The sequence below is a fragment of the Electrona antarctica genome (genome assembly GCF_951216825.1).
Source record: "Electrona antarctica genome assembly, chromosome: 13".
NCBI lineage: Eukaryota > Metazoa > Chordata > Actinopteri > Myctophiformes > Myctophidae > Electrona > Electrona antarctica.
The window spans coordinates 14,464,659-14,486,821 of NC_136794.1; the positions used below are offsets into that span (position 1 = coordinate 14,464,659).

The 22,163-nt window shown below is 42.2% G+C and overlaps 1 protein-coding gene across 3 annotated transcripts in view; it reads left to right on the forward strand.

Annotated features, from left to right (window-relative positions):
• The window catches only part of mlphb (melanophilin b), a 49,623-nt gene that overhangs the window by 24,644 nt on the left and 2,816 nt on the right, over positions 1-22,163 (forward strand). For 2 of the 3 annotated variants that reach the window (XR_013791378.1, XM_079518288.1), the window contains exons 5-12: positions 476-517; positions 5,488-5,552; positions 12,134-12,314; positions 13,260-13,495; positions 18,944-19,315; positions 20,370-20,522; positions 21,299-21,367; positions 21,753-21,801. Coding sequence is in view for 2 of the 3 variants with exons in the window: in XM_079518288.1 (XP_079374414.1) it covers positions 476-517; positions 5,488-5,552; positions 12,134-12,314; positions 13,260-13,495; positions 18,944-19,315; positions 20,370-20,522; positions 21,299-21,367; positions 21,753-21,801 (1,167 nt within the window). In the remaining variant the exon portion in view is untranslated. The remainder of the gene's footprint in view (positions 1-475; positions 518-5,487; positions 5,553-12,133; positions 12,315-13,259; positions 13,496-18,943; positions 19,316-20,369; positions 20,523-21,298; positions 21,368-21,752; positions 21,802-22,163) is intronic. The other variant, XM_079518289.1, reaches the window with a different exon arrangement.

Here is a 22,163-nt window from a genome sequence, read left to right on the forward strand (position 1 = left end):
AGAGCAAATTAATGGATGAGGAGAACGGATCCGTGTTCGAGGCTGCCATGAGGGCGGCGGTGGCTCAGGGGTAGAGTTTCCGGATGGTAACCGCAAGGTCGCCAGCTCGAACCCGGGCTCCCCCAAAGTTAGTGTCGAAGTGTCCTTGAGCAAGACACTGAACCCCAAATTGCTCCTGATGTGCTGGTTGGTATCTTGCATGGTTTCTGCCGCCATCGGTGTATGAATGTGTGTGTGTGTGTGTGTGTGTGTGTGTGTGTGTGTGTGTGTGTGTGTGTGTGTGTGTGTGTGTGTGTGTGTGTGTGTGTGTGTGTGTGAATGGGTGAATGTAATGCACAATCTATGTAAAGCGCCTTGGATAAAGGCGCTATATACATTTACCATGATGATGATGATGATGATGATGATGATGATGATGATGATGATGATGATGATGATGGTGGTGGTCTCATGATGTCCTCTATGTGTTTTACAGAACCCAATGAATATGATACATCGAGCATCCCAGAGAACAGTGGTAGGTTCACAACTTCACAACCATCTCTACAGACTCTATACTCCAATAGTCCATTGGTTCCATTTGTAAACTCTTATATGCTGCTTCGTTTTTGAAACCTTTTGAAAGTGTTTGTGGCACAAAACATTTTCAGATGGGGATCCGCGGCCAAATACAGTATATAAATATCAATTTGGGGGTCCTTGATACGAAATATTTTTAGAACTACTGTTTTTAGAAGGCAGTTGTAGAATCAGCCTCAGGTCGTAAAGGGATATTTCACTTTCAAAAAAACTTTTGGTAATTTTATCATCTACTCAGGCCTTTGTGAACACCCCAGACTGTTTTTATGTTGCTCGATTCAGTATTTAGATATTTTATATAAATTTTAGCTCCCACACCCCCTTCCTATACAAACTTCAAACTCCATTTTAACCATGTTAGATTCATCGAAAACACCCGTCCTTTTTTCTGGTGACTGATACATGCCCTCCTATACGTGAGGTGCCCGTGTTTTTCGGTTTATCTAGGATGGTTAAAATGACAAAATGAGTGCACAAACGAGCACGTGAAAATACGCTTGCGTAATCGCCACTCTCCGCATCACTCGCCCCCCGTCTCCCAGATCCTATTTTAACCCATTTTGGACTGAGGCCGATTCTAAATAGCCCTCTAAATCCTGACCTAAGCTTTCTGAAAAACTTCAAATATTTATATAGCAGCCTCAAAGTTTTTTTTTTTTTTAATACTGTACATACTATACAGAACCCCAAGAGGCGTTCCAGTCCAGAAGGGTTAGAACACCAAAAGGGGTTCCCGCCCAGAATGGGTTTTTAATGTTGTTTAGGACACAAAAAACACTTTCATGGGGTTTTTATGTGTGTAAATATGTGTTTTTAGATATTTTAGTCATGACACCATCTTCATGACCAAAATTTGTCATGGAAATGTGTCACACCTCCACGCAACCCCCCCCCCCCCCCCCCCCCCCCCTTTACAAAGAGAGGCAGTGCACCAAACCATTATGGTCATTGTAGGAACATAGCAATCCAGTCGAACCCTAGTCAAACACACAGACTCATGATTATTGGAGTTAGATGTTCCCATTACTGAAGCCTTTCATTAATGAGAACATTAAACCTCTAGAATGTTTGTAGCTCTGGTGGGTACAGAGGTTCTGGACCCTGCCAGGAGGCTGTGGCTAGGCTGGCATTAGCTAGGCTGGCATTAGCCTGGCATGCTTAGCTGGGGTCTGGAGGCATGCCATGCAGGGGAGGGGTAGTAAAAGAAGGTTAAGGGAAGTTTTAGTCACCGAGTCAGTGAGATTTGCTATTCGTCAGCATTTGCTTGCTTTGTGTGTGTGTGTGTGTGTGTGTGCGTGTGTGCGTGCGTGCGTGCGTGCGTGCGTGCGTGCGTGCGCGAGTGTGCATTGATTGATTCTTTATTGTCAGATTTCTCTGAAATGTGTTGTGCATCATTAGTAGAACCAGAGTGTAGTGTACCGTACTGAACAAACAAAACAAAATACATACAGTTAACAACCAGTAATAATCGCAATCACAATACACAATGAGGCCCTTCAACATAGTCTAGCCTTATTAAATGGTGGAACCTTGTATCTCCTCTAATGGTAAGAATGTGCAACCCAGTCTTGGGTCACGGCCCAACCGCTGAGAAACACGGTTCTGTTAACCTTCAGATTTCAACCCTATGACTTTTCTGAAAAGCTGAAACGCTGTTCCTTATGTTTTCTGTTTTTGATCCTCTCTCTCCCTCTCTCTCTCTCTCTCTCTCTCTCTCTCTCCCTCTCTCTCTCTCTCTCTCTCTCTCTCTCTCTCTCTCTCTCCCTCTCTCTCTCTCTCTCTCTCCCTCTCTCTACCTCTCTCTCTCTCTCTCTCTCTCTCTCTCTCTCTCTCTCTCTCTGTGATCTGTTGTTCTCACTTCCAGTCTAGCTCGCCCTCCCATCCTGTGTCTCCTTAATTCAATAAAGTGGATCAGAATGTAGTGGAGAAATGAGGCTGGCTCATAAACACACTCATAAAAGTGGACTGACAAACACAGTGTTTCTGTTCCCTATCTTCTGTGGTATGTGTAGCCATGCCAGATAGAAATATAAAACATTTGATTTGATGCTTCTTGTTATGGAAGCTATTCTGTAAGCAAGCGTCTGAAATACCCATAAGTAGAGGCTGTGAAGATCCTTACGTGTACATGTCGTGTATTTTGGACACGAAACACCATGAATTACTTAACCAAAACGGGAGAGCGGAGATAATTGTGTGAGACACGGCAGACAGCAGAGTAGATGTTCCTTGATGTTTTATTTCGGAGTACACAGCAAAGCATAGCATGGCATAGGCTCCTCAGCCTTTCGGCCTCGGACAGAACTGACTGAATGACAATAGAAATCTAACGGCTTAAGTACATTTCCACACAATACACATTGGACCAGACTACCATTTGGCCATTCCTAGAAGGATCACTGTGGCCCTTTGATCTACTGTTTTAGCTTGGAACTCCTTTTGTCATACAAATAGCACAGGATAGCAAATGGCAAAGCCCTCACCACATGGGATCGGCGTGGGAAAGACAGTCACATACTTTGGAGACGAACTGACTGGTGCAATTAACTATACCTAATGAATAAACAGGATCACCCATATGCTAGGCCCACGAACATGAGATATTGTAAGAATTATTGATTCATAATTCACCACATTCCCCCTTTGACAGACACAGTCTGTCACTATGAAATATGAAACCATAATTATCTTACCAGTTACCACCCCCCTTGATCCTCAGCTTAACAATACTCAAGACACCAGAATAACAGATTTCCCCAACATAGTTTTCAAACAGACATTCAAGATTACACAACTCGACATAAATGATTTCCATTACAGTGTTACAAATACAATTTCGTATCAGTGGATAATTCATAAATGGGTTCCATTACAGTAAGTTCAAACACAATTTCGTATCAGTGGATGGATCGGATCAGAATTCTCTTTGCGTTATTTCTTATGGCTAAAAATGTTACAGAACATTAGGAGGCTAATTTCCCTGTTGTTACTCAAATCTAGGATAACATGTTTATAAGCACCAGATCACATGAAACTCTCTCTTTGGAGTTTTCACAGGACCGAAATCAAAATAAGTCTTAGACTTATCCTGACCATAACACACCAAATCACATAAACCTCTCTTGGAGATTCACAGGACCAATAACACACCAAATCACATGAACTCTCTTTGGAATTCACATGAAAAATAAGAAAAAGGAAGAACACGTTATATCCCAGAACAGAAGCCAACAGAAATTTAACCCCTCACTAATAACTCCCATCCCGTAATTTAAATCACATTTTAAGCCCTAGAAAACCACAAAAGAGTCAAATTAAACCCTCCTTTCAACACTGTCGGTACTACACGACTACCAATTAATTACCCTGTAATTGAATCACTATCCTGACTTTTAACACTGTCGGCACCAAACGACTACCAATTGCCCTGTAATTTAAACATAAATGATTAGTACAAACGAACGTGACGCACAATTGTAATCAGAAAGAAGGAATGTCCGTCTCCCCTCCGTATGAACAAAGGAAATTCTTCTGTTTGCTGCATTCCGTTACCTCAAAGTTCGCTCAGCTGCATGGACCAAGTTGAGAAAATGTTCACCGCTCTGTTTTCGCTGAAAGTTCTCGAAGCAAACTCTCATCATCTCATCATCTCCCCCCCCCTCCCAGCTCTGAAACAACAGAGATGGGAATACGAAGAGAAAAACAACATCTTCATCACAGACCCCGTAGGCCCGCAAGGCCCTCAGCTTGTGTCGTCAGTCGGCCAAGGAAAGTGAAAACCACCGCCACGCCACGCGTCGAGTGGTCGCCTCTCCCCCCTGGAACGCTGGTGTCCCCGTGCCGTTTTGCACCGCTCCTCTCCACTGCTCGCCGTCCCCAGCGTAGAATTGAAGATCGAAGGCCCCCGTGAAGGCTGTCCGCCCCTCGTCGACCTCTCCTCTGTCCACCCCGTGCACTGGCTGGACAGTGACGCACGTCGCCGCCGCGCAACACTCCTCATCGCGGTGGTCCGTCGACATCCCCCTCCTCGATCCGCTGGAACACGCCGTCGTCGTCCCTCACAAAAACTCGCTGATTAGACTGAATAAAAAGCCGCCGATTCTTCCTGTCTGGCGCTGGAACGCACCATAGACACCGGTTTCTAGGCACCACATGTCGAACCCTCTCGCCTGACGCAAAAAATGCATCAACACGACCGGGTCGGCACCACATGTCGTGTATTTTGGACACGAAACACCATGAATTACTTAACCAAAACGGGAGAGCGGAGATAATTGTGTGAGACACGGCAGACAGCAGAGTAGATGTTCCTTGATGTTTTATTTCGGAGTACACAGCAAAGCATAGCATGGCATAGGCTCCTCAGCCTTTCGGCCTCGGACAGAACTGACTGAATGACAATAGAAATCTAACGGCTTAAGTACATTTCCACACAATACACATTGGACCAGACTACCATTTGGCCATTCCTAGAAGGATCACTGTGGCCCTTTGATCTACTGTTTTAGCTTGGAACTCCTTTTGTCATACAAATAGCACAGGATAGCAAATGGCAAAGCCCTCACCACATGGGATCGGCGTGGGAAAGACAGTCACATACTTTGGAGACGAACTGACTGGTGCAATTAACTATACCTAATGAATAAACAGGATCACCCATATGCTAGGCCCACGAACATGAGATATTGTAAGAATTATTGATTCATAATTCACCACATACACACTGCCATTGTTAGCAACCCATGCACACACTAGGACTATATTTGTACAAAATATGTATTAATAGTGGGCTTGAGTAACGAGTAGCGAACACTGGCTATGTTGTAATAATAATAATAATAATAATAATAATTATTATTATTATATGTCTCTTCAAAGCCTCCCATTAACATATTTTTTCTTCCTTAGTGGACGGATATGAGGACACAAGCTACAACAACATGGATGCCGCGGATGGACAACACTACAAAGGGGTACTGCACTGCACACCTTAAAGAATGTTTGAAAATGTTTCATCACTGTGTGACATGAACTTCGCTGATCAACGTAAAAACCTTTTGATTGCATGCAATACTTTGCTGTCTGAGCCAACAATACCCAGGCTTGGTTCTGGAATAGTTTACGAGGGCATTGCGCCTAGTGGCCCCTATTGGCAGAGGGGAGAATAGCTGTAGTTTTTTGATGTTTGCGTGACTACCACACTGTGGTAGTTGTCATCACAGGTCCAACATACGCAGACATGAACTGCAACCGTGAAATGAAAAAGATAAAAAGAGATATTACAGAAACGAGTCAAACGACCCCGGCAGTCATGCTGAATAAATACAATTGCTATTAGAAATGCATTGCCATTCTACCAGTAATGCTATTCTACCAATAGGCCGATGATTGACTACTCCATGGAATCTAGCAGCTACAGTACATAGCTGCACAATGAGAGACTAATTCAATTTAATGTTTTCACCTCGCTGAAGAAGGAATGCATGATTAATTGATTATGCATGTTTGTTGTGCTCTCCAAATTCAGCAGACCTGGCAGCCTGCATGGCACGGCTGCACAGCCCAACATCCCCCCCGACCCCCCCCTTATTTTTCTGCAGTAATCTGATTGTAGGTCAGCCTATTCATCATGCAAGTTACATAGCACTTCATGCATTTCACTCCTGATTAACGCTGAGTAGGCCTATGGGTCTACACATAATGATAAACAGACCCAGGACCCAAGGTAATAGAATCTTAACCGAATTGACCATTACTGACCTTGTGTCTCGAGTGTTGTTTGGTATTTTTGGGTGGACTCGTGAAGACCTCGACTGTGCAGATCTTTTTATTTTTGTTCTTTCAATTGACATCCTCTGTGATACAGATGGAGACAGCAGAATGAATTAATTGATAATTACACCTGCTGATAAATACTCCCTAAGCCTATACTGTAGCCTATAGTTCATCATACAACAAATAGTGACATTTTCAGATCCGTGTGAATTAATTTTGGGGGGTAATGTTCTGGAATTGTTGGACATTTTCTAAAATTGTTTTCTTTTCCTGTAATTACGTGCCCAAAATAGGGATGCCAGGTAAGTGGTTAAATGTCTCTGATTTACATAATGTTTAATAAACCTACTGGAAGTTTTGCCACTATACATTATCCCACTCATAAGCAAACTCAACAATATGACACAATATATTGATTTTAAAATAATGTATTTATTAAGTTAGAAGTTTCCACTTCCGTAGCCACGTAAACAGAGGCAGAGCAGCAGTCTGGCTTGAGTCTTGACCAAGCATTCACTGTGTTGCATGCCAAGGAGGGAGACGGAAGCTGCTGACAGGGTCCTCATCCTGAACAATGTTTAGTGAACCTCAGAGATCTAGTGAGTGTGATTGGGTGTCATGGTGTCCAGATCTCTAAGCCAGGCATGTGCTGTAGTGCACGTGGTGTGTTCGCATTCTTTCATCTTCGCTTTCAATCAATATGGAGTGGACAAAGGGGGGGGGTCATCTGCTTTTGATATGGTCATTCATTGTTATGGCCAGTGGGCTATACTTAAAGTGACTAGTGCTTAAGTGGTTTTAAGACTTTTCGAGTGGTGCAGCCACTCCAATGACCAGCAATGTCTGTCCCTATCTATGTCTACAGGTATGTCCCTTTTGATTACATGCAATACTTTGCTGTCTGAGCCTACAATACCCAGGCTTGGTTCTTGAATAGTTTACGAGGGCAATGCCACTAGGCATTGCGCCTAGTGGCCCCTATTGGCAGAGGGGAGAATAGCTGTAGTTTTTGAGTGGTGCAGCCACTCCAAGGAACAGCAATGTCCGTCCCTGTGTCCCTATGTATGTTTAGGGTAACAAAGTGGTGCTGTTGAGCTTCACACTGTGCACCGGTGCATGATGGGAAGTTTTTGTGTAAAAGTACAGAACACACTACCAGACGCAAGAGCATTTGTTGACCACCAAGTGTCACTGTTGCACCACTCACTTCAGACAGGTCTGACAGATTGAACCCTGCACACTGAGAACATGTTTATGGGGCATGTTGTTGGTATTTTCTAATGAAATAGCATACAGTCTTTAGATCTAAGAAGCGTGTGGCTGGAGGTAGACACTCCCTGTACACACATCTACAGCAGGGGTTCTCAACCCGTGGGTCGCGACCCCTCGGGGGGTCGCCAAATTATTTTAGGGGGTCCCCAAATTATTTTCAAAAGAAAACTTTAAAAAAATATATATTTTCACGATTTTTCAAAAATAGCAGACCTACAAGCTCATAGCGCGCCACTCGGTGGCGCGCTATGAGCTTGTAGATCTGCTATTTTTCAATAGCTAAATTATAACAATGCTTAAAACACCAAAGGGGGTTCCCGCCCAAAATGGTTTAAGGTTATTGTAGCAGTCAATTTATATTGGGGGTCGGGAGGGGGCGGGGCGGGGGTCCCGAGACATTGCCAAAGCATTTCCGGGGGTCCCCGGCCAAAAACGTTGAGAACCCCTGATCTACAGAACCAGAAGCAGATTTACAGCCAGACAGGAGAACTGTAGCAGCCCTCTGGACCTCTTCATGGATAATTCATGCTGAGACACACATGGAAACATTGTAAACATTACCTGGATGTGTCACCAGCAGTAATACCACTTACCGGTATATCAATCAAGAACTTGTATATCAAGAGGAAATCATAACTAATGGGTAATTTAGTTGAATTGTCTTATCTTCCCTGCAGGTAAAAATGTATGTATATACAGTATATTAGAGAGAGAGAGTGCAAACATACTTGGCCACAAACGGCACACTATCGTGAGAGTTTAGAGTGTAAAACTTCACCTATAACGGTCATTCTTTTAAACGTTATTGGTTGCATTTACATCCAGGATTGTGCTGCGTTTACTTGATGCACTTCTGTAAGTGTGATTCACGTCTTGGCAGGTCAAAGATCAATCTCCGTTCTGGTGTCAGGCTCAGGCCGACTTTCGTCAACAGTTGGAATAATTCCACACAGCTGGCCAGGGTTAAGGTTAGGCTTGGCGGACACGCACCCCATCCCAGTGCATCCTGGGTAAATACCAGGTTGTCATACATTCATAACACATGAAAGCGTCTGAGCAGGAGCTGAATGATACTCTGGTTATGGTCACAAGCTTTTTAAAGAGCCAAGAACAGTCCACTGGAATTCATCATAAAAGCTAGACTACTATTGTTTACACCACAGACTGCAACGTTGTACAGTATGTTTATATTCAATAGTCATGTCTATTGAAGGGGGGATAATATGCTGTGGACTTCTGAGTTCTGCTGGGTTCCAAATACTTTCCCTTTGCTTTGTGTCTGCTTAATTGTGACTTTGAAAACCATTCAAAACTCTATCTAAGGCTACATTGGCAGTTTTACAGGAAATAATTCCAGTAAAAAGAAAAAGGGGGAAAAGTGTTGCTGCACAATATCGCTCAGGCACTAATTTATTTATAAAAGGCCTACATTAAAGCCGTCCATGCTGCCTTCATCAGGGTTAAGACAGAAAGGATTACCAGGAAGCCACAAGTTGGGCTATAGCCACTGTTATTGTTCCACTTAGACACAGTGCCCTCTAGTGTTTATAATGCAGTAGTGCAGCAGTCACTAACGATGTAAAACCAGATGATGCATAATTCACTGACTTCCTGGTCATTGGTTGGTGATTACAACATTCAATATGATTCTGGTCATTTTGATGTGCAATTAAAAGTATATAATTATCGTGCTTAATGATACATAAAAAACAAAAGTGTGAAGTGAGGGGTACTCTTTAATATCATCATACATCATCTCATTCCGGCCAATCACAATTTGCGTCCTCACCTTCATCTTCAATGTTTGCAACCCTCAAAGCTGGCCATTCATTGTCAATGGCATTCAATGTTTGTGTTTACACAAACCCTCAAAGCTGGACATAGGAGGGGCTAGCGCCCCTCAAAAATGTAGGTTGACGCAAGTTGCTATAACAACATCTGTGAGCTACACATATATATGCAGTCTTTTGGAAAACTGGGGCGTGCAAAAGAAACTTTGTACAGTCATGTGGATAATGCACATTTTCCCTTTGGTGGAATGGTCGTATGCGTAATCTTCTGTAATCTCCCATCTTTAGCCTAGTGTTCCAGCTCTGGACACCAGGTGAATGCAATTAACTCTGGAAATAGAAAATCAACAGTACCATCTGTAACATCTGGAGAACTAGACTTGGTGACCTCATAGTTATAGGTCGAGATTTACAATATAATAGAATTAATATTTAATGAAAATATTTGTGTCGACCCTGCACAATGCTGTTTGTTGCCCCATTGACAGTTCCTCGCCTCCCTAACACTATAGTATATATATTCTTTTTCTGCTGTGGTTTCTTTAACTACTTAAAGTAAACCCTATAATTAGTTGACCGGAGTCCCTCAGGGCTCTATACTAGCTATTATGGGAACCAATTTGGTAAAAAAAAGAAAAGAAAAATTGAGCTGAATCTGTCTTAAGAGATTACTAATAGCTTCTCTGTTTTCACTCCCTTCATTGAAAATAGCCGAAGTTCACACCGCACGTTGTGAGCTTTAAGATCTGATATTTTCTGCAAAGGAAGAGAGGTTTAAGTGGTTAAGGCTGGTGGTGTCTTCGACTTTCATTATTTCCCTTCTCTTCTGTGTCTTCACCTCCTTATTTCATTCCCTCTCAATGGGCCTCATGCGCCAACCATTCTTAAGAAGTTCTTAAGAGGAAATTTGTTCTTAGACCCACTTAGGAAGTTTTTAAGAAGGATTTGGGATCCCTCAATCTTTTCTTAGTTGTGATTTGTTCGTATGTAAGAACAGAATCTACGCACACTGTGGAGCACTCTTAGGGTGCCTTTTTTGTTCTTAAGTGCAATCTGAAAACATAAAGGAAAAACAGCGCCCTCTGCATGATGCTCAAAGTTTGGTCTGAGGACCTCAAGGGGTCCTTGAGGAAGTTCCAGGCAGTCCACAGCAAAATATGGAACATTTTACCACTTTAATCCCATTTTATACTTTGAAAATAGCCAATCTACAAGCTCACAAACGTGTCCCATTACTGCCCATTTTGAGCTTGTAGATTTTCGAAACATTTTGATAAATAGCAGAAAATATTTTCATATGGGGGTCTGCAGAATGCATGTACATTTTGGGGTCCTTGACATGAAAATGTTTGAGAACCACTGGTTTAGAGTTTACAACCCAACCCAAACAAACGCAACATACCCACCACATAAGAAAGTTGACTATTGTGAGATAAATAATAAAATACATTCATGAATATTGAAAATATTGAAATATTGAAATATTGAAAATATTGAAATATTGAAAATATGAAAATATGAAAATGTCTGTTCACTTCAGTACCTCTACAGTACTATTGATTTTTAATGTTTGGAGTCTGGTGTTCCACCATATTTAGACTTCTTTAGGTATTCTTGACTTCACTCAACTTTATTTCTGTGTGTGAGGTCCTGTGATTTTTGTGTGCTGCAATCACACACAGGTGTGACTGCAGGCAAGGCCATGGAGTCATGCAAAACCACACCCACCTGGGTGAACACAGGTAGGAAAGTGAATTCCCAATGCCTTATATGGGATTGGTGGGGCTGTTCACTATGGTAATTAGGATGCTAATTAGGATATGTGGGGCGTCTACCTATGATAATTTGAATGAACTGGCACACCCCTTCAAATTACGAGGATTTGGATTCATCATCATAAGAACATGCTCACGAACAATTCTGCCTACTTAAGAACGTTTCATGAATCTGACTGGACTTCTCTTAGGAATTCACTTAGGAAGAAATGTAAGAAGAAAAGTTAGGAACTTATTGGCGCATGAGGCCCATTGCCTCTCCTTCCCTCTTTCCTCTTACCCCTCCTCTCTTTCTCTCTCTTGGTGATGGTGTTTCTTTCTATACTATCTTGGTCACAGTGTTTCTCTCTCTTTGTCCTTCTCTTTCTTGGTGACGGTGTTTCTGTCCCTCTGCTCTCTGAAGACGAAAAAGGCCAGAAAGTTGCTCGCGGTCCATCCTTTTGATTTCGATCTGGAACCTGATGACTCTGGGCCGTTGATGAGGAGACGTTCGTATCAGGTAGAAAACACCATGGAGTATCCAAACCAAGAAACTCCAAATAATTCTGCTCTATTGTGTTAGTACTCTGCTCTACTATGCAATTTATTCACTATGAAAATAATTCCGGTCCTTGATTGGATGATCCATGCCCAAAGCCATCTTTACTGTCATTAATGGCACGCCTGCGTTGCAGCAGGAACGAGACGATAGGCGAGTTCCGTACAGGCAGCGCAATCATTGCTATTTCCAACCAATCAGATTGCTTTCTCGAAACGACCTGTACATACAACTAAATGGTGATTCATAACTAGTTGCAATGCACACAAACAGCAGATCTACAAGCTCAGCTATTTTCGGTGTATGACACCAGCTCACAACTACTGTAATTATAAATCCAGCTTTAGGCATGTTGTTCTGATCTGTCAGCATGCAGTGCTGATGGATACTTCCTTCCTCCATAGGTCCCAGGCTACCATGACCTGATGGAGAGCGATGTGAGTGAGCCGCATATGACAGCGGCTGAAATGACATGCATGTTCAACCAGATCATAGAGGATAAACATGGAGAGTCAGAGTACAACCCCAACAACCAACGCCACTACAACCACAGATTGAGCCTTGCCATGGCTCCACCACGTACTGGTAAAGAAATATGTGGCCATGAGAACTATTGTCACACACGTACAAACACAAGCACTCACTCACGCATGCACGCACACACATGTGCGCACACACGCACGCACGCACGCACGCACGCACACACACACACACACACACACAAATATTTTTGAAAGATAACTTCCTGATTTAGTTCTTTCACTGACACAATTTTAAACATGCTGACTTGATTCCAAATAACGATTCCCTACCATATAACTGGCATAATTCTGAAGGTCTGCCAATTAGCCGTTCGCTAAGTCCCACCCAAGCCCGTTCTTGGCCAATACCACGTTAGCGACGGTTACTACAGTAGGTAAGGAACCTGGTCACGCTTTCAATGCTGGTCAAAATGGTTAAGCAGTGTCAATAAATATATTTGCTGTAGCATGTGTGGACCTCAGAAAGATGGTTTGTTTTCTTACCTTGTTATGAGCAAACTAGTCCATTCCATGAATGAACCGCATGAGTTTTCCTGATGTCATAAACGGTCAGAATCAGCTTTTGCTGTGTTCGCTTATGTGCTAAAGAGTGACTTTGAGAGCTGTTTCCCCGTTACAATGGAAGTCAATGAGAGCCTATTTTTATTTCTAATATTTACTATTAAACTGCAAAACGGAGTGAAAGAATTCATGGAATGGACTAGTTTGCTCATAACAAGGTAAGAAAACAAACCCTCTTTCTGAAGTCCACACATGCTACAGCAAATATATTTATTGACACTGCTTAACCATTTTGACCAGCATTGAAAGCGTGACCAGGATCCTTACCTAGTAACCGTCGCTAACGTGGTATTGGCCAAGAACGGGCTTGGGTGGGACTTAACGAACGGCTAATTCATCAGTGATGCGTTGTCTATCTATCTCATGGAATACACCTGTAAAACTGTGATGTAACAAGTAAATTGGTTCTGATTCTGTCTCTACACAGACGATATAATACTGTACTCGGACAAACCATATATGAGGACTCGCTCGCTCTCTCGGCTCAGTCAGTCCTCGCATGGCAGCGGTAGTGCCGGGGGTCTTCGCCACAGCAGCTACCTGCCGGGCCCAGATGACTTTGAGATGGACGAGGACGAGTATCTTCGCTACCCGCTGTATCAGAACCACTCTCGCCTGCAGAGCCACGAGAGTCTCAACTCACAGGCCCTGCAACCACCAGAGGTAGAGTACTTATATACCGTACTCACATACCTTTACGCACGCACGCACGCACGCACACACGCACGCACGCACGCACGCACGCACGCACGCACGCACGCACGCACGCACACACCCACACACACACACACACACACACACTGTGTAGTCGCTATGGGTTACCTTACTGATTACAGTGCTGGCAGTTCAGAGACGTCATACACACATTGCATCAGTTTCTATTCATGTATTTTCATACATCTCTGGAAACCCACTGATGAAACATGCTCTGTGTTGTGTACCATCACTTTAGTTCATCACTTCATTCATTACATGAATTACATGTAATTGCATGTAATTACACTACCCTCCAGGAGTTCTTTTTTCATTTCTTAACGTCATCCCAGTGACGTACATAATGTGTGGAATGCGCAGTGGTGTGATTTCCGCAGTTTGGCTAAATCTTCAAAAATGTCATTTTGGATAACGTTAGATAATGATTTAAATCAAACACACCCTTTGTACTTCCTCAACATTAGACCTAATAGGAGAGAATTAGGAACACAGGAAGTGATTTAGCCAGATGATTTTCGCCTGTCATGGTATAAAAGCCCTGATATTATCGCACCCCTGCAGCTGGCTCCCGGCTGACTGCCACCTTTCAATATTGAGTGCTGTGCTTAATTTGTCACAGACCAGCTGCGTGACAGAAGGGGTAAAGCGGACAGTGGTGGATAAAGTACCCAACCACAGTACTTGAGTCGAAGTATACACCTAGTCATATATTACTCACTACAAGTGAAAGTTGCGCTTGAGTTAAAGTACTGGAGTAGCCTACATACTTTAAAAAAAATCTTAAGTATTCAAAAGAATAAATTACAAAGTAGATTTCGCTTTTAATATCAATGCATTGCTGTACTGACATATTTCACGTTCAAGTATCCAAAAATATAACACCGCTGGCTGGCTGCAGTTATAGTTACAGTGCTCAGTGTGAATGGCCCTTTAGATATACTCATACACACGCGGCCAGTCATTGGAGTGGTTAGGCAGACCTCAAAGATTTTCAAGTAAAGGTACTTTGTTACTGTCTGTCCACCACTTGTATATAGACAGACCAGACAGATATGCATTGTCTGACATCAAGGATAGCTGTGACACAAGGGAATGTTCTCTGTGAGGCTGCTTGCTTGTGGACTTCTGTCTCATTAGCGAGCAGGTGTGAAATCTGAGCGATTGTGTTGTCTCTGTGAAAGCAAGGAAACAATTGTGTCCCGACAAATCTAATATCCACTGTATTATGAGGCATTTTAGACATTTTTGCCAGACAGGAGGCAGGAGCATCTATTTTGTATGCACACTTAAGAAAAAGAAACATGTTGAATATGAAAGGCAAAACCCCCAGAATAATGAAGTATTTTCTTGCTTCTTGTAAACAATATAATCTCATACCAGGAAGCTGTTATGACTTGGCCAGGTTCATTTTCCACAGGAAACTCTCAATTATTGTGAAATTGCGTTCAGCTGTGAGCTCAGAGCCTCCACATACGGATTAATGCTTTTTATAGTGGAGGACAGCATGACATTTGGAACAAGTGGAAAATAAATTGCAGACCAGATTTGTATTAGACAGAAATATCTCTGTAACAATACAATTAGACCGTTGATCAGCTCATCATGATGGATGAAAGACACCAGCGTGGGAAAGATATGATCTGAAAAACTCACACCACAGCTTGGCAAAAGATTTATTTCTGGGCTATCATACTTACTGCCTGTATGTTATTGTGTGTGTGTGTGTGTGTGTGTGTGTGTGTGTGTGTGTGTGTGTGTGTGTGTGTGTGTGTGTGTGTGTGTGTGTGTGTGTGTGTGTGTGTGTGTGTGTGTGTGTGTGCACGCGTGCGTGTTATTTAAATATATATATATATACCGTATATATATATGAAAATCTCCAGATTAGCGAACTGAACAGACGTATGTCAGCTATTGAGACACTGTTGAACCGTTTGGAACAGAAGGTCACCTCTCCATTTAAACAGGTATGTCATTGTCACCCAACGCATCCTCAAAAATATCACCATCCAAATGTCATTTGGATGATGTTTGGACAAGGTACAATGTTTGTAACGGCCGTTCTCTAGACTACAGTATATAGGAACACCGGTTCGACACTGGATTGACGTCAGGCGATCCTCCGGCGTTTTAGTCAATGGAACGGGCATGAACCACAGACTTAGCTTGCGTCGTTACTACTGCTCCAAAAGGGTAAAGGACATGAAAACTCCCGTCTTCACCTCACAGTCTTCACACACCACCGGTCTCCACACACACAGCTCCTAACACTCCCATGCCTCTGTTCATAGTGACAGCTCCATGTCTGATATGGGCTGGGCTTCCGTGGCATGACCAACCAGGGTCACGTAACTGCCGACTTAACTCAGACAGCATTATGTGTGGGGAATGAAATGTTTATTATTATTATTATTGGTGGATCGCCACATGCTTCTCTAGCACTGCACAGTATGGGGTTTGTAACCTTTGTAAGTAGCAGGTCACTGGGGGTGTTATTAGATTAATGGGTGCACCATGCACTCCTGAAAAGCCTGGAAGACCATATTGACCACTAACCTCAAACTAAACAAACAGTACAAAAACAGAGCTCATGGTTAACTTGTGGCTCCCAAGGCACTGTTCAAGAAGGTTGGACATTTTCTACTTCATGTTGATGGCAGCTCCATATCTCCATCTCTGGAAGTCCACAACCTGGGCATCATTCTGGACTCAACCCTCTCCTACCAGTCCATAACACAATTGGCCTTCTAATCGGCCTTCCGCCCCTCACTCTTAGAGTCCGTGGCTGAGTCCCTCATTATCGCCTTTGTTACCTCCCTGGACTACAGCAGTGGAATCATGTTTGGGCTCCGAAACAAGTATCTGGATAGGCTGAGGCTCCAGTATGTCCAGAATTCTCACCCGCAAGCCTTGGCAGCACATCACCCCCACCTGTAATGTTAAGTTCTGCATCTTTAACAAACTCCTCCTTCTCACCTACAAATATCAAAAGCCCTGGCTCCACAGTACCTCTCAGGCCTCCTCCATAATACTCCGTCACGGAACCTGCGGTTCACAGACTTGGACCTCCTCTCCTGACGGTCCCCAAAACAAACTAGCGAACCTTAGGGGACAGAGCCTTCAGTGTGGCAGCCCCCAGACCCCCACCATATGGAACTCTCTCCCAATAGAGATTCGCCATGCTCCTACACTGGAAAGGCTGCCTTGAAAAGACACCTAAGCTCTCAGGCTTATGGCATATAGTTGTTTGTTGTTTTATTTGGTTGTTTGTTGGTTGTTCATTTTGTAAAGCGTTCTTGGGTTCATGAAAAGCGCTATATAAATTCAAGCTATTATTATTATTATTATTATTATTATTATTATTATTATTATTATTATTAGTAGTAGTAGTAGTAGTAGTAGTAGTAGTAGTAGTAGTAGTAGTAGTAGTAGTAGTAGTAGTAGTAGTAGTATTATTGAACATGCATCGACATACAGTACTGGCTGGGTGGAGTTTGCATTCGATCTAATAGTTAACTGACATTAAACCAGTGTGAATTTGAAGCCAAAGCATGTCTTCATTCTTCTACTTCATTTTTGGATTTGCTTTCATCGAAACTGTTCCTTCAGCCAACCCAATTTTCATGTTACCCAAATGTTGTTTCCACTTTAAGAATCTGGTCTCAATTCACACTTTCTTTTGGATTCCAGCGATTGTGTAAGAAGTAAGCGCACAGCCCCATTAACAATATCCATTTATGTCTCCGCCAACCACTGATATAGTAATTTCTAATGAAAGAGCTAGGTCAGGCCTTGTCAGGCTAATGGACATTTATATTGGCAATGTCTTTTGTAGTTTCAATGAAATGGAACCTTCCCAAATCTCTGTTACTTCTGGGTCCATTAACTTTGTTAAACACACCAATAACTCCTTCCACAATATTCCTCCAAACTCTGTAATTGACACAATCTTGGACATGAATCAGGAAGGCAAAAGTACAAAAAGTACACCATGATTGACCATGTCACAGAAGCCAGTACTGATTTAAAAAGACAAAGAGATTGGGAATATCAATTGGGCAGGATATGACGATAACTGGGATATGGTGCATTAATTTGAACTCTCTAACTAGAAATGCATTCCAGTGTCACAGATACTTGTAATAGTTGCCATACTGTATTACTGGACTGTATTACTGGACAGATATTTGCTGAATATATCTGGAGTATTACCAGGTCATAAATAATTCACAAGGACAGTATTGTTTTACCATAATTATTAGCATATAGAATACTGTAAATTGCCAGAGGGAACATTTGACTCTGTCTGGGGCACTATGATTCAATTGAATTAAAGACATGTAGGACAAATGAAACTCACCATTGATGCACACTCTTTCCGTACATGTCTTTCTTTTCTTTTATCATTGATTTGACCACTGTTACAAGAACCTGACTGATTCCAGAATTTTGGTTCTGATGCCGTTCCCGAGTTTGGAGAGTACTAGGTTATTGTTATTGTCATTGAACATTTGAACATTTTCACTTTACAGGAAATGTGTCATCTGCATTTAGCCATCCTAACTACTAGCATTGGGGAAGAGCACCCACACTTTACCAATTCCCGGCCGTTATGGCCTCTAGCCTTCTACCCACTCGTACCTACAGCTGTTCTCTATCTTCATGTACCTGTTGGAGAAGCTTCTTCAGGGACCTACATTTTTGCCATCATCATATGAAGAGGATTCTGTGGAAACTTCTGTGGAAAGGTTTATTTGGGTTTGAGAGTCAGCTGTTTTAGTTGGCAAAGTTTAAAATTGACTCATGTGATTCAAAATGTGTTGTGCGGTGTGTGCGTCTGCATGTGTCAGTAGGTTTATTTTATTAAGGATCATAATAAAGTCAATACAATCAGCTAGCTATAGCCAGTGTAGGCAATTACTTATCATAACTATCAATTAAGTTGAAGTCTTCCCATAATGAAGAGAAGGGGGGGTGCAGATAACCACAGCAACAACAATAATAACAGAGAGAGATCTGCAATCCATTTTATCAGCAGAAAATGAGCCACTAGCCCTCAAAAGCAGAGATTTCAGCTTGATTGGTAATTAGTAACTATTGGTCACTATTTCATTGACAATATTTCATTTTCTCATGTTTTGGCTTGCTTGTGGTGAACTATAATTTATGTCCACTGTGTCAAATGTTTCAAGGGTTTATCAAGTGTGATATGAATACATGCACACAAAACATGTCTGTATGTCTGAGTGTCTTATAACAAGAAAATGTGTCAGTCGAGTTTTTATTCATCTTTGTATGTTGTATGTATTTATCATGAAGAAAAGGGCTCCATAAATAATTATTTTAGATTATTTTTCTTCAGCCCATAACCTCTCCTCTTTATTATTGCACGTGCCACAGAGTGATGAAGTGGATCTGCCAAAGAGCGATGGGGTCGACTTGCCCGATGGGGTGAACAATCTCCACATCAATGGGATGAATCTGCCCCAAAGCGATGTGAATCTACCCCAGACCAGTGTGATGGATCTGGAGGTGATGCAGCTGAGACAGAAACTGGATGAACTGACAGGAAACATCAGTGACCACGGCCTCACCTCGGACGAGGATGAACCCAACTCACCCCGGAAGACTCTACGCTGGAGCAGCCATGAGGGAGACACCAGCCTCACCAGCCCCACCAGATCCCTCTCCAGACCCTCTTCTAGGCCAGGCATCTTGGCCTCCTCACCACTGGGAGATGTGCTGGAGAAACCTGAAAACCAGATGGTACAGGTTTGTCTTTCTCCATCAAAAAGTAAAGCAAAGCAAAGTCAACTAACTCAACCAGACCAAATTCATAATATGCAGAATGACACATTCAATTATGATGATAACATTTTGATGTGACAACATTAACTAGTCCTGAATAGAGCTCAGCACACATACTGTACTTAAATCTTTAATGTATTTGCTTACTTGCCAGCGAGTTTCTCACAATCCTCTCCGCCCTACTGCACCTACTGTAACACAGCGAAAAAAATAAAAAAAAAGTTTCCCCTGGCTCACCAAAGCCTTATTTCTGCCACTTCAGTTTGAACCCATCTCAAGCGAAGCGCCAAGTAATAAATCACATTACTCTTTTTGACCGTTTCTTGAATTCCAGATTTCTTGAGACGGGCTAGAAAAATAATTCTTGCTTGGTTTCCCTGCTCAGTCACCCGAACAGTCCATCCCTAAGGGCTTGAATACAACCTGGTGTCTACTGTCAGGAAATTACACAGTTTGATTTCTATTTGAAAGTTGTATATTAAATTTCAACATTGTGAAAAGGACATTTAATTTTAATTATACAATGAACAAGCCATTGTTCATATACTGAACTTAATTTGATTTAACCACTGAAACTCTATTAAAATAAATAGCAGATATAGTGATTAGAATTGTGACACATCTGCTGCATAATTGCCAATACTGATGTCATCAAATAAGTCAAACTGATGTGATTCTATTCACATAGTGAAATGTGCTGATTCGTGTTTCCTCTATGCCCTTTGAATTGCAGTCCATCAGTAAAGTGCCTTGTTGGAGCTGAAATGGCTGCCCTGGAAAGCATTAAGCATCTCCTTAGATGAGGCTGCTATTGTAGTCTCCAACACCAACAGAGCTGATTGTTTAGGATATTAACAAGATATTGGTTACTTATGTATGTTCTATAAAAAGCAAGACTTTTGTGCAACATACAGTCGACTCATGTTCTAACAATCTTCTTTGTTCCAGTTTGGCTCTGAATTGGAAATATCCTACTATTATTGAATTTGTCTCAGCCCAGATAAAACTTCTGTCATAGGTCAACTATTCAACGGAGAGCCCGAATGGGAAATGGCGCGCCCCAGAGGAGGGACCCCAGAAAAGTATCCGCCGGGGCTCCACAGCCCTACTGTGTGATTTGGAGAGTAAGATAGCTAAAGCAACTGCCAGCGTCCAGAACACAAAGAGTGAGGTAATTATGACCTTCCCCTTGATCAATGTTTCCCAAAATTGACCTTGGGAGGGGGGCGGAGGCAAAGATCACAGGAGAGTGTGAGGCCTTGTCTGTTTGAACATAATAACATTTCATAGATGTTGCTCAAAATCATATAGAACATGCATACAGTAGGCTACTGTACTTGTCATACATAATCTATTATCCTGTAAGTTGTAACTAGCACTCTCGCTGTAGCTAACTCTCAAAGAATATCATTGTGAAGTATAATACAACTGCGATTTAGCTACTTTCAACCTGGCACCTCTAGTTTGGATTTTATTTTTATTTTTTACTTTTCAAACTTTTTCAAAAAGAAAAAAACGATGTGAGCTTGTAGATTGACAATTTTTGCAACTCATTAGAGAAGTAGAGTTAGAGAAGTTAGTTAGAAAAGTAGGGCTTAAGTGGTTAAAAACAAGCGTGTTGGTGTGCACATGCCACATGCCTGGGGGGTCTCAGCTTTTTTCAGGGGGGTTCCTATAGGAAAATAGGTTTGCACTGCACCTCTGCACTGCACCCTTAGTTAATATGTTCTGCAGAAGTTTGTAGGTCAGTCAGGTTATAATTCCAGTTTGGAAAAATCATGCCTCACGATCAGGCTCTGGTTCATTCTTGGATAAAAGATGGCTGGAACCACAAGTGGAAAAAGTGCTTACTGAACATTGTTGCATTATTTTTTGCATAGTAATTCACATTACACAATCGCTTATCTCTCAAGACAGATTTTGTCAATGTGTTGTCTCTCCTCCAAGGTATCTTATATACAAAATCGGATCACAGCCCTGAATGCAGCAGGGGTGTCATCACATAAAGGAAGAAAGGTAAGGTCCATTTAGTTGAATGACACTCACAAATTGTAGCATCGTCAAACCACCACACAAGGCCATTAAACGTCATGTATTTGATCTCTATCTCCATATCTGACATACGTTGGAGCAGGTGCATTTGGCATGAGGCGTGCAGTGCCAGTAAACCGCTGAATTTGACAATTTCTAGAGGCCAAGTGGCATTTATTTTGTTTGATATTTTGTATTATATTAACTGCATTTATTTACTCCTATAATCATTTGACATTCTCTGCTCTTGGTGGCCAGTTTAAGGTGCCGTTTGTACCATTTGTTGTTGACATCTTTGTTGTCAATTATTGTGAAACATGGCAGCAACCTTCTCATTCTCTTCTTTGTATTTTTTTCTCCTTGTTTCTAGTCTGCTATTCCAGTCCAAGCACGGAGGGTCTCCCAAGACTTTCCCACAAGTAAGAACAATCTGCTGCCTTTGAGCAACCCCCCCTGGGGGGCTCCTGACTGCTGGAATCAAACATCTTAACCTTGTTACACAATGCTGTCATCTCTGGCCTTACTTATGTCAAACGACGAGTGCCGTGCTGGATCGTGTTACCGTTCCTATTTTCTCATTGGGTTAGCAGCCATGCCTATAAGGTTGCATACTAGGGGACCAACAAATGCTGGCCGATAATATGTTTATCATATAACAATAGCCAAATGTATTCCCCAAGACAATGAAAGATTTGTGTGACACTTTAGATTTACAATACTGTCAACGAGTGTGTGCACGGTGTGGAGGGAGTTAGCTGAAAACATAGCTAGCCTCACACTG